General features: G+C 44.6%; 1 protein-coding gene across 2 annotated transcripts in view; it reads left to right on the top strand.

The window, feature by feature from the left end:
* Positions 1-12,927, top strand: part of SUSD4 (sushi domain containing 4) — a 134,673-nt gene that overhangs the window by 88,183 nt on the left and 33,563 nt on the right. For both annotated transcript variants that reach the window (XM_010852837.1, XM_010852836.1), the window contains one exon: positions 8,547-8,720. In XM_010852837.1, coding sequence (XP_010851139.1) covers positions 8,547-8,720 — 174 coding nt within the window. The remainder of the gene's footprint in view (positions 1-8,546; positions 8,721-12,927) is intronic.

Raw genomic sequence — 12,927 nt, 5'->3', positions numbered from 1 at the left:
ACAGAGACATTACTTTGCCAGCAAACGTCCATCTAGTCAAGGCTATGGTTTTTCCAGTGGTCATGTATGGATGTGAGAGTTGGACTATAAAGAAAGCTGAGTGCAGAAGAATTGATGCTTTTGAAGTGTGGTGTTGGAGAAGACTCTTGAGAGTCCCTTGGACTGCAAGGAGATCCAACTAGTCCATCCTAAAGGAGATCAGTTCTGGGTATTCATTGGAGTGACTGATGTTGAAGCTGAAACTCCAATACTTTGGCCACTTGATGTGGAGAGCTGACTCATTGGAAAAGCCCCTGATGCTGGGAAAGATTGAGGGCAGGAGGAGAAGGGGATGACAGAGGATGAGATGATTGGATGACATCACCGACTCGATAGACATGGGTCTGGGAGGACTCTGGGAGTTGGTGATGGACAGGGAGGCCTGGCGTGCTGCGGTTCATGGGGTTGCAAAGAGTCTGACACGACTGAGCCACTGAACTGACCTGAACTGAACTGATGCATTCCTAAAAATGGTACTATTTTAAGCTTAACTTACTTTTGTCTTAGTTTTGAGTTATATACATGGAATTATAAAGTAAGTATAATTTTATGTTGGACTTCTACTTTATGTTTGTAAAAGTCATGCATGTATTGTTTTTAAAAAATATTTATTTACTTATTTGGCTGTGCCGGGTCTTAGCTGCCACACATGGGATCGTTGACCTTTGCTGCAGCATGCAGAGTCTTAGTTGCACCTTGTGGGATTTAGTCCCCTGAGTAGGGATCGAACCTGGGCCCCCTGCATTAGGAGCTTGGAGGTTTCCCCACTGGACCAGCAGGGAAGCCCCCATGCATGTTATGGCATGTGGCTGTAGTTTGTTCATTGGCATTGCTACATCGTGTTCTGTTACATGAATAGACAATATTTTAACACTCTGCTGTTAATGAAAATTTAATGTTTTTCCAATTGGGTCTGTTACAAATAGGGCTGCTGTGAACATTCTTGAACACACCTCTTGGTGAATATATATATATATCCACGTTCTGTTGGATATACTCCTATGATTGAACATGCTGGATTGTAGGATATATCTGTATTTTAGTGTTAATAGGTACTGCCATTATCCAAAGTGGTTGTGCCAATTTACACTCCCGCGACAGAGGGTGAGAGTCCCAGTTACTCCTTGCCAACACTTGCATTATCAGTATTTTAGATGCCGGTGGGTATTTAGAGGTAGCTTGTGGTTTCCCTGGTGAGTAGGAAGTTAAACACCTTTTTGTATATTTATTGAACACCTTGTTATCCTCTCTTATGAAGTGCCTGTTCAATTCACTTGCCCATTTATCTACTGAGTTGTCTTTTTCTCATTGATTTTTATTTATACTGAGTTTTTAATATGTACTGAATACAAGCCCTACATTGTTTGTATGTGCTAAAAATATCTTCTTGCATTATGTGACTTAGTTTTTTATATTATCATATTATTATTTGCAACTATTTACATGTAATTTACATTGTATTAGTCTAGAGATGATTTGAAGTATACAGGAGGATGTGTGTAGGTTGTATACAAATGCTTCACCATATTGTATAAGAGATGTGGGCATCCGTGGATTTTGGTGTCCATGGGGTGGGGGAGGAGGTCTTACTTGGAATCAGTGCCCCATGGATACCGAGGGATGGCTGTATTCAAGTCTGTTTCACTGTTACCAGAAAACATACTCTATAGTCTCAGTCTTTTGAAATGTGTTCTTGTTTTATGGCCCAAGTATGGTCAAGTTTTGTAAATTTTCTATGTATGCTTAAAAGACATGTATAATGGTCTGAGTCCTTCAGAGTGGACCCCTAAGAATTCTTTCTGTAGAAAGAATTACTATCCAAGTGTTAAATATAAATACTTTAAATAACAGATACTAATTGCCTTTTTCCACCACAAATAAATAAAATATACCAATCTATAGATCAAAAGAAAACACAAAGTACAAGAAACATGCTTATTTATAATAACATGACTCCATGCAGTTCTTTTCCGCATGCCTTTTTCTCAGTGGTTTTTAAGGATGGCCTCATGATAATTCCACTTTAACATTCAGCTGAGAGCCATGTGGTCTTGAGTACCCTGTCCTGGTGTGTCTTCTGTTTTTGTAAGAGTCAGTATCCTACAAAGGAGAAAGAAACAGCCTGAGCTAGCCCTGCTCCCAAAGCAAAACTACCCACATGGTGGTGCCCCTTTTCAATGAAGAAGCCACTGTCTCCAGTCATCGCCTTTCTGAATAGCACCAACCCTCGCCTCTACTTTTCTCATGTTGCTGGTTTATGATGACATCATTAGCTGCAGTTGATTCTGTTCCAAGTAAATGATGGTGGTCAGAACAGTTCTCTAAGCACTATTGCATGGAGCAGGAGTTCTGTAGAATAGTAGCGATGTGGAGCACCACGGATACACAGCTGTGATTCTGAGGGGTGTTAGTAGATAGTAAGTTAAAAAAAGGGTGTTGTGATACAAGGTTTGGGGACTCCCCCCAAACCACCATCACCTCTGTAACCAACTGCAAGTTCAAGGGTCCCCAAGACTATCACTCTGAACCCAGTCACAAGTTTAGAAGTCCCCAAGTCCATCTTCAAGTTCAGTAATTCACCAGAAGGACTGATGATACTCATGATTATGATGTATGGCAGTGAAAGGACACAGATTAACATTATCTAGGAAGAGAGGCACACAGGTCCAGGAGGAACCAGGCATGAGCTTTTAGTATTTCTCTCCCAGTGAGCTGTACACACAGGGCCTGTTCCCCAGCAACAGTGTGTGTCAATACACGTTGAGTATTGACAACCGGAGAAGCTCACCGAGGCTTGGTGTCCAGCATCTTAATTGGAGCTCGGTCACGTAGACATGGTTGGCCATTTGTGCATCTCCAGTTCTTTCCAAAGTAGAGCTGGTAACTGCATGGGCTGATGTTGCCTGGCTGGCCAAAGCACACTGTTGTTGTTCAGTCGCTCAGTGGTATCTGACTCTTTGCAACCCCATGGACTGCAGCGCACCAGGCTCCTCTGTCCACTATCTCCTGGAGTTTGCTCAAATTCATGTCCATTGAGTCGTTGATGCCATCCAACCATCTCATCCTCTGTCATCCCCCTTTTCTCCTGCCCTCAATCTTTAAGCTCCAATTAAAAAAGATACTCATCTCAGATTGCACATTCCAGGGACTTAGTGGTTACTTCCCAGGAGCTGAGGGCAAAGGCCAGAACACCCTTTGGGCAAGGCCAGCCCCTTACTGCACGTACCCACAAGATACAGAGTGTGTCATGGCCTGTGCTTTAGAAGTCCAGGAGTTCGCACCACACTGAAGTAAAAACAAATGCCCCGTCCTTATCTACAAGGCCCTGCATGATCTGACCTTTCCATCTTACTCTCGCTTACTATATTCCAGGCACTCTAATCTTCCTTTGGGTTTTTAAGGACACTGAACTCTCTCCTGGCCTGTGTAGTGGCGGTTCCCTCCGCCTGAAATACTCTTCTCCCCAATCCACACATGATTGGATTCTTCTTGTCATTAGATCTCAGCTTAATAAATGTCATTTCCTCAGAGGCGCCTTTCCTGTCTTCCCAAATTAAAGGAGTCCCTGAGTCAGTCCCTCTTCTATTACCTTGTTACATGTTCATCATAGCAGTGATCATTGCCTATTATTTTCTAGCTCACTTACCTGATAATTTGCCTGTTAGCAGTCTCCTGCCATGCAAATGCCACAAGAGTAAAATTCTTGACGTTTTCTCTATCCTCAACACCTAGAATGTACCAGGACTAGAGGTAATGCTCAGTAACTCAATGATTGAATGAACTGATGGATGAATAATAAGCTTTACAGATGCTGGCTTAAACTAGATCCAGTAGAATTCTTTAGAGCAAGGCTTTCAGAACCTTTAATATGCTAATAGGAATTATGAATCTCTAAGTGTGTATCATGTATTCATGCTTCTGTGAACACTTTGGCAGGCAGATTGATGCATAAATTTGTCATTTTAAAGGAATCAGATTTGTTTTCACATATGACTAACATTTTGCTAAGTTGCTTCAGTTGTGTCTGACTCTCTGTGACCCTATGGACTGTAGCCCACCAGGCGCCTCTGTCCATGGGATTCTCCAGGCAAGAATGCTAGAATGGTGTCATGCCATCCCCTAGGGCATCTTCTCAACTCAGGGACTGAACCTGTGTCTCTTATATTTCCTGCATTGGCAGCCAATAGCACCACTTGGGAAGCCCCAACCAACATTTTAAAGAAAAATAAATCTTAAAATATGGCACATATTCTTTGAAATTCCTCTTTCTCTTTACTGCTCCATCCTTTAGGACTTTGCTGTCTGCAACTAATTGGATCAATTGATTTGTACATGGGTATATGTGTGTAGGACTGCCTTAGGGTCTCTGTCCACTCCTTTATTTATTTATTATATTAAATTCTCATTGTTACTAGAAGCAGGACACAAAAATAATGATAGTTGTAGGTTTGTGAAAGAGGATGTCAGGCATGGAAGCCTCAAGTTATATTTCCAAAGTGCCCATTGATACTCTGTAGACAAAAGTCTTGACTGTTGACATGATTCTACTCAATAGAATCAGTTATTGATAGACCTTCTTTTCATAGTCTTTGATAACAATATTTTTGCGGTTGCTTTTACAAATTCTTTGTGTTGGCTGAATGCATTGGTGCTACAGAAAATTGTGTTATTTCTATTGAAAACTTTAGAATTGATGAAGATGTATGTGTTTCTTTTCAGAGACTAAAGATCCTGGTATGTTTCTTTCCATAAAAATAAGGACTAGAGTTGTTGGCTGCTACCACTGATGGGTTGGGACTTTTCCCAGATGCTTTTTTCTTTCTACATTACCCTCCTTCAGTGGGAGGACTGGGTGCCAGCTATTCTGGATTTTAAAAAAAAATTAGAAAGGCTCTGGACAGAATTTTCTCCTATCACAGTTTAGTTTAGGCTTTGCTAGAGCTGGTCTATTTGAGTTTTGTCTTTACATGTAGAGCACAGATGCTCCTGGTCTTTCTACCATGGTGGAATTTAAACTCCAAACTTCCACTGACTCCCCAGTGAATATGCGGATAACCTCATGTAGTAAATTGGTCCTGCATCACTCCCTGTGCTGACTCTTCTTTGAGTCGAGTACATAAAGTACTGGCATATGGGAGGCAGTGAATCCCCTTTGAACCTCTAGTCCCTGGCTCCTGCCTATGGAAACAAGATGTTCTAATTAGAAGTTCAAAACATGCTATACTGTAGACTACTATGGAGTGTAACCACCTTCAGAAACAAGGTTCGGTGCTCGTACTGTGGTCAGCCAATGTCCTTGTGTTACTACAGCCACATGGCCGTTCCCACCCACTGAGTTTACTGCTGCTAGCTGACCACCTCCTGAGTATACTGGTTAATTCTTGAATAAGTTTTAAATCAATCACGAAAATAGTTGTTTAGTCATATAAATTACTACCACAGGATCTATTTACATCCCAGATTTACAGACGGATGCCTTGATAAATGTGTTTTTATTTGCTGTGAATAATTTCTGCAGAGCGATATTGAAAAAAATGTAATTCACATTTTCCGTTAAGAAGAAGGCTGCAGTGGTGTGCAGAACTGTCAATTATTTGTGTCTCCAGTCATGATTGGGCTTCCCCGGGTGTCTCAGCAGTAAAGAATCTGCCTGTAATGCAGGAGGTGCAGGAGACATGGGTTTGATACCTGCGTTGGGAAGATCCCCTCGAGGAGGGCCTGGCAACCCACTCCAGTATTCTTGCCTGGAGAATTCCATGGACACAGGAGCCTAGTGGGCTACAGTCCATAGGGTCGCAAAGAGTCGGACACCGCTGAAGCAACTGAGCACACACGGACGCACCAGTCATGATTATTCTGGGATTCATTTGGGAGGAAGTCAGCTATTCTTGTAGAAAAACATGAACAGTTAGAAGACCTCTTTTCATAGCCTGAAAAACTCTTTCCATGCAAAAATGAGAGGTAAAATTGAAACCAGAACCCAGTCTCCAGCCAAGACTCCCTCTGTTGGATCCAGAGGCAAAGGGAAGAGCTGATAATGGGTTTCCTCATCATCAGGGGGAGGCTTAGCTGCCAGAGCCTGGAATGAATCTGCTTCTCAGGTTTCCACGGCCCCTCTCAGCCTTTCCTCCCCAGGTGTGTACAGAGGTCTGGAAGCATGGAAGGAACGTCACAGGAAGTAGCGGCATAGTTCCTGCTCTCAAGCTCATGGTGGGAAGGAGGGCTAAGGGCACAGCAGAGCTGGGCTCACGAGCACTGGCTCTGATGACCCATGCGGGTTGCTAAACGGCCACCACACCTGTCTTCCAGCTGCCAGGTCCCTTCTCTGCCTGGGAGACCTTTTCTGCCTGAGGTTTTCCTGTCACTGATTCTGTTTTCTGGAGTCCGTTGCTGTCAGAGTGTTCCCAGTAAACCCAGCCCCAAACCCACATGATAACCCACATGACATGCTCTCTTTAAAGCCCCCCAAGTCCCAGCCCCCAGAGCCCTCATCCAGCCAGTCCGTGCATCAGAGTTCCCAGGACTTTTTGCCTGAGAGTTGACAGTTCAAAGCTTAGAGGAACCTGAAACTCAGGTTTCTTATGAATACTATTCCAAACTATTCTGGATTCAGTAGGCTTTGGGGAATGGCTGAGAAATCCATTGAAAACTTTCTGGAGGAAGTCTGTATGATCCTCAAAATGCTGTTTTTAAATTTTGCCTTGTTTCAGAAAATTAAGACACACAAAAATGGGAATATAGCTCATCTACCTGATTCTAAAACTAGAGATAGATAGCTCATGCTTTTAAACATATATGTATGTAAAATGAGAGACTTTAAACAGGAGCTGGAGAGAGACACATGGTGACCTAAGTGACTTACACCAGATGGTATTGACATATACACACTGCTATATTTAAAATAGAAGACCACCAAGGAGACACTGAATAGCACTGCTTAATATTCTGTAATAACCTAAATGGGAAAAGAATCTGAAAAAGGACGCATATATATGTATAACTGATTCCCTTTGCTGTACACCTGAGACTAACACAACTTTATTAATCAACTACACTCCACTAAAAAACAAGCAAATGACAAATTACAACAACAACAACAACAAAATCCAGATGGAGTTAGTTGGCTGGTGTTTAGAGTGAGGAGCCAGAAGGAGCAGGATTGCAACTTGCCAGCAGAGTGAGTGTCCCACAGGTAAATGGGAGGTAGACAGAGTTAGAAGCAGATGATTACCCATTGATTAGTTTTATTTGTTCATTTATTTTTTACTTATTTTGCTGCATCAGATCTTAGTTGCATTATGCAGTGTCTTTCATTGAGGCATACTGGCTTCTCTCTAGTTGCGGCACACAGGCTCAGTTGCCCCACGGTATGTGGGATCTTAGTTCCCTGACCAGGTATCGAACTCACATCCCCTGCACTGGAAGGCAGATTCTTAACCACTGGACCACCAGGGAAGTCCCTAGTTCTATTGTATCTTTTGTTGCCCATTCTGTTGCGTGGGCTGCTGATCTCCACCCCACCCCACTGCTCTTCCCCTGACTCTTGCCATGAGTCTTCCCCTCCCAGAGCAGAAGTCAAAGCCGAGCTGAGAACCACAGCCTCCATCTGCCCCTGCCTTGACAGCTGGGCAGATTGTCCCATGTTCCGTCTTCCCAAAATAACGAAACAGCGTATAGGTCGGGGTGTGCTGTGTCTGTGCTGACACAGTCAGTCGTGTCCGACTCTTTGCAACCCTATTAACTATAGCCTGCCAGGCTCCTCTGTCCATGGGATTCTCCAGGCAAGAATACTGGAGTGGGTTGCCATTTCCTTTTCCAATAGGTCGAGGTACCAGATCTTGACTCGTTCATGACAAGTGATGATTAGGGTTAGGGTTAGGGTTAGGAGACAGTAGCTGCTTCCTCTGAGCCTTTGTGATAGTGGCAGTACTAGGTGCTGCTCTGGTTATTCGAAATTATCTTTTTAAAAACAGATAAAGCGGATGGGAAATGCTAACAGCCAATATAGTCACAGCTCAGCCCCCTGCTGTTCTGCAAAGCCTATTTCCTTATCAGGCCCTGGCCCTGGCCCCCCAGGCAGAGGCAGCAGAGCTGGGTGAGACCAGCCAGCCAGGCTGTTTGGTGCTGTGTACCATCCACAGACGCCACCAAGTGGGCAACCCGCCGGACAGTTCAGGTGAACCCCCAGCTTTGGTCTTTCTTCATTCATTTCCAGAATTATCTGTAAGCTCAGCTGTAGGGTGGGAAGTGTTGAAGGCAGAAAACCAGCTTCCTTTTGGGCTTGGACCTCTGCACCCACAACTCCTCTTCCTGTTTCTCTGTGAAGAAGATTCTGCAGCTTCTACTGCTTCTCTTTGGGACCTGAGCCTTAGTGATAAATAAGGAACTGTTTATCAGATTGCTGTGTAGGTCGAGACCAAGTCTGAAAATAAGAGCTTTCTTGTGAAACTGTGAACCACAATGGCTTTGAATTCCAAAAATAATGTATCCTTTTTGCACAATTGCAGATTGCCGCATCCCGCAAATTGAAGATGCTGAGATTCATAACAAGACATACAGACACGGAGATAAGCTAATCATCACTTGTCATGAAGGATTCAAGATCCGGTACCCCGACCTATACAATGTGGTTTCATTATGTCGTGATGACGGAACGTGGGACAATCTGCCCATCTGTCAAGGTAGGGGCAAATGGAGGCTGTGGTTCTTAGGTCTGCTTTGAGACTCGACTGCAGATCGAGTGCACGTTTCTCTAATAAGGTGGCAGTTGTTTAGTCGCTCAGTCATGTCCAACCCTTTGCGACCCCATGGACTGTAGCCTGCCAGGTTCCTCTGTCCATGGGATTCTCCAGGCAAGAATACTGGAGTGGGTTGCCGTGCCCTCCTCCAGGGGATCTTCCCAACCCAAGGATTGAACCCACATCTCCTGCATTGGCAGGTGGATTCTTGACCACTGAGCCACCTGGGAAGCTGGCAAATGACGAAGGGAAACACAGTGTCACGCACACACCGTGGTTCAGCCGTTCTGCATTCTGATCACCAAAGCTCTGTTTTTGGAATCTTCACATCGATCCCTGTGATTCTCTCTAGCTCCCTATACCCAGCTGTAAAGTTTAAAAGTTTAAATGGAAAGTACTTTATTCTTTAGAATGCTGGCTGTCTCCTTTATTCTAAGAAACCAAAAGTAGTTGCAGAATTAGGAGCTTTGTAACTGGGTTGTGAACACAATGATGAACTATTATATATTTAATGGAAATAACAGAGCATTTATACTGATTTCGGTTGTGGTACGAATATATTTAAAGCCAATCGTACAGAGGCCATTTTCTCTTAATAATGTTATCCTTTTTTATAATGCATGAGGAGCAGAAAAATAATCAAATTCAAATTTCATCCAAACCAGACGGTGAATATTTATCCTCTTGCATTTTTTAAATTTGCCTAGGCAGACACAGAGGGCCCTGTTTGTGAAAATAAGCCCTCCAGTTCACATTAATTCTGATTTTTATTTTTTGACATGTGACTTGGACCAAAGGACCAAGAAGCCCATGCATAATTCATCATCCAAGGGAGAGGGCGAGCAGCCTTATTTGCACCAAAAGCACTGGCATGTTAAAGTTGAGGTGGATGTCAACTTTCTGCTTGGAAATCAACACTGGCAGACTCTGATATTGCTTTGCACGCCCCATAGTTGGAAATAAATCATTTCCTCATGCGAGGGCTTAAGAGCCACGGCCCCTTGAAGAAACAAAGGCTTCAGGATTAGGAGGACCAAGACAGTCCAGGTCCTCACCTTCCTACTTGTTCCCCAGAAACTTCCTGTGTTGTTGAGCTGTTATGTGTTACCTTGTTAAAGAAGATGCGTGATTTATTTGCACTGTCAGAGACTCACTCTCCTTAGAATCAGCAGGCATGTTTTAGGTGGGGCTGTTTATCCAAATGAACTTTATTAACCACTGCTTCATTCTGATCCTGCAGCGATATCCAAACCAAGATAATTATTTCAGACTCCAACCCCTTCTTGCTTTCACATTTTCCACTTTTCTTTTGGTTTTCCTACGCTTTCCATTTCCTTTTATGTCACGTAAATACAGGATGCTTCTTTATGAGTTCTTTTTGCCCCAATGATTTTCTTTTTTAAATGCCCTATGGTGATAGACGTCTTGGAGTGTCATCATTAGGAGTTCAAGTGCAGGCTTTTTCTTGCTCTGTCTGGGACCCCTTATGCCTCCACCACCACTTACTATATCTCAGTCCTTAACACAGCTTTGATGGGTTTTTTTTCAACAACAAATGAGCTGGCTGCTAATCTCGAGAGGTGTGCTTCTTCTGAGAGCAATACAGCCTATGGCCACCGTCATCCCTCCTCAGAGCCCTTGGTCCCCACAGAGGATGTGCCCCTGTTCTGGGCCCTGATCCCCCTTCCAGCCCCTGCACCTCCCTCCCATCCTCACAGACACAGCAGGGTTGCTGTAGAGAGTCTGACACCTCTGGAGTCCCTGGGGGGAATATAATTGGCCCTTCGAGTGACATTTCATCCTGTAATTTTTATTTGCACCTATAGATCCAGGGGTTAAAGCCTGAGGAGCCTTCTCTCTATTATCTCAAAGTGCAAATAGAAATCACATTCACCTATTGAGTCGAAGCCAGTTTTCTACTGTATTTTTAGGACAGGCTGTCAGAGACCAAGAGTGGCGTAGCTTTCCTTCTCTGATTAGCTGCACATGTTACAACCCCTACTTCCATCTCCTTTTGGGGTTGGATGGGGGACTGTCCCAAGGCCATTCCCCTGTTTTAGGAGATGCTTCCTTCTCCCTGTGGGTCAGAGTCAGTTTTTTACTTAGGGGATACAGTTACCCACATGGGGAGCTTAGAACTGCACTCCTTCCCAGGAGGGGGAATGGGCACCCAAATGTGCTCACTCATTTGAACCCTGCTCAGGAGTTATAACACCTTCCCTGTTTGTGTTGATTTGCTTATCTTCCCCCGCCCCCCCCCTCAGTTACTGATCCTGTTTATTCCTGATTGCAAGCTTCCCTCCCCCCATTTCTCTTTTGCCATGAACACTGTCAGTTTTCAGCTCAAAAAAAAAAAAGAAAAAAAATTATTCGGAACTTCAGTGGTTAAGACTCTGCAGTTCCAATACAGGGGCTACAGTTTCGATCCCTGGTTGGGGAACAAAGATCTCACATGCTGTGTGGTCAGCCAAAAACTAATTTTTAAAAAATTAAAAAAAAATCATTTAAGGCTGTTGGGACTGCCAGAAAGAATGGCCTAACACCATGTGTTTATGATCTGGTCCATCCTGAGTGTGGCTGGTTCCGGGCAGGGATCTTTGGGGTCTATGGGGTCTTCAGGGCTCTGGGACACCAGGCTGCAGTGGGGCAGGTTGACACTGGCACAGCCCCAGAGTGAATACCTCCTGCATTCTGTACCCCCTCATTCACTCTGGTCCTGCCTTGATATGGATGTCACATCCTGGGGCACTGACCCAAGCAGTTCACTCAACACAGAGCCTCTCTATCACTTGTAATATGCCACAAAGTCAGCTTAGGAGAGGAATTCCATCACTCGCTGCTGTGCGTGCGCGATATAATTTGTACTTGGTGATTGAAAGGGAAAGTAGATATTCCCATTATCCGTTATTTACTTCACACACAATTAGTTCTCTCTGGGAAGAGCACCAGCTCTGCAGCTCTCATTATTCCCTCCAGTGAAACTGCTGAAGCCAATAAGAAACTCCATGATCACAGCGGATGCCACACCAAGAGGGATGCTGTACTACGGGGAATGTTCCACTGGGCTGCACAGCCTTCAGGACAAAAAGGCAGCTACTGATTTACAGAAGGAGGCATCCAGGTCTCATGCGCAATCAGATGGCACACAGAACTCTGTGCACAGACTCGCTGTAGCAGGTCTGCACAAAGCCCGGTGCCCCCAGCAGCAGCCACAGCGGCAGCACCTGCAAACCTTTAGCAGTGCTGATGCTTGAGCTCCGCGTGGACCCAGCGAACCAGCAGCTCAGGGGGTGGGGCCCAGCGTCTGTCCCATACCAGCCGTCTCTATGGGTAGCTCTCAAGTTTGAGAACCACTGCCCTACATGCTGCTTTCCTAGTTCACCTAAAACACAGCTGGATTTTTCAAAATTTTCCTTGCAATGTGTCAGGCAGGTGTCAATTCAATCAGTTGTTGCCCTGGAATCCAGTTTGCATCCCGACATTGGTGGCTCAGATGGTAAAGAATCTGCCTGCAATGCAGGAGACCCAGGTTTGATGCCTGGGTCAGAAAGATCCTCTGGAAAAAGGAATGGCAACCCACTCCAGTGTTCTGGCCTGGAGAATTCCATGGACAGAGGAGGTTGGCGGGCTCAGTCCATGGGGCTGCAAAGAGTCAGACATGACTGAGAGACTAACACACACACATTTTCAAGCCACCACCCGCTGAAACGCTTGGAATGTCTCTTGTTTCTGTGGCACGTTAGTTGTTCTCAGCCCTGATGGCCACTTGAAGGTTACTTGGGGAGCTTTAAAAAAAAGATAGGGGTGCCCAGGCTGTGCATCAGCCCTGGGCACAGAGCCAGCTATTGGTGTTTTTAAAAATTTCCTCAGGTGATTGTAATGAGCAGCCAGGGTTGGGACCACCAGCCAAGCGGTCCTGAGCCTTAGCCACACCTCCCTTTACTTCTTCCCTACTTGTCTGACCCTCTTGGAGCCACTTGCAACTATAAAAGGAAATGCCTGCTTTAGAAAGATAGTAAATACAGAGATAAGGAGGTCTGAGCATACAAGGTGCACAGTCCTCAGAGGCTGTGCCACGTGTACAGTGGGGGAATCCAAAAGATGTATAGTGCTTTGTCTTTCAGGTATATGAAGGTAGCCTCATAAAGTT

The sequence above is a fragment of the Bison bison genome, unplaced genomic scaffold (genome assembly GCF_000754665.1).
Source record: "Bison bison bison isolate TAMUID 2011002044 unplaced genomic scaffold, Bison_UMD1.0 scf7180017864317, whole genome shotgun sequence".
Classification (NCBI taxonomy): Eukaryota; Metazoa; Chordata; class Mammalia; order Artiodactyla; family Bovidae; genus Bison; species Bison bison.
Note: the sequence above shows the minus strand (reverse complement) of the source record. Positions and strands in the feature narration are given on the sequence as shown.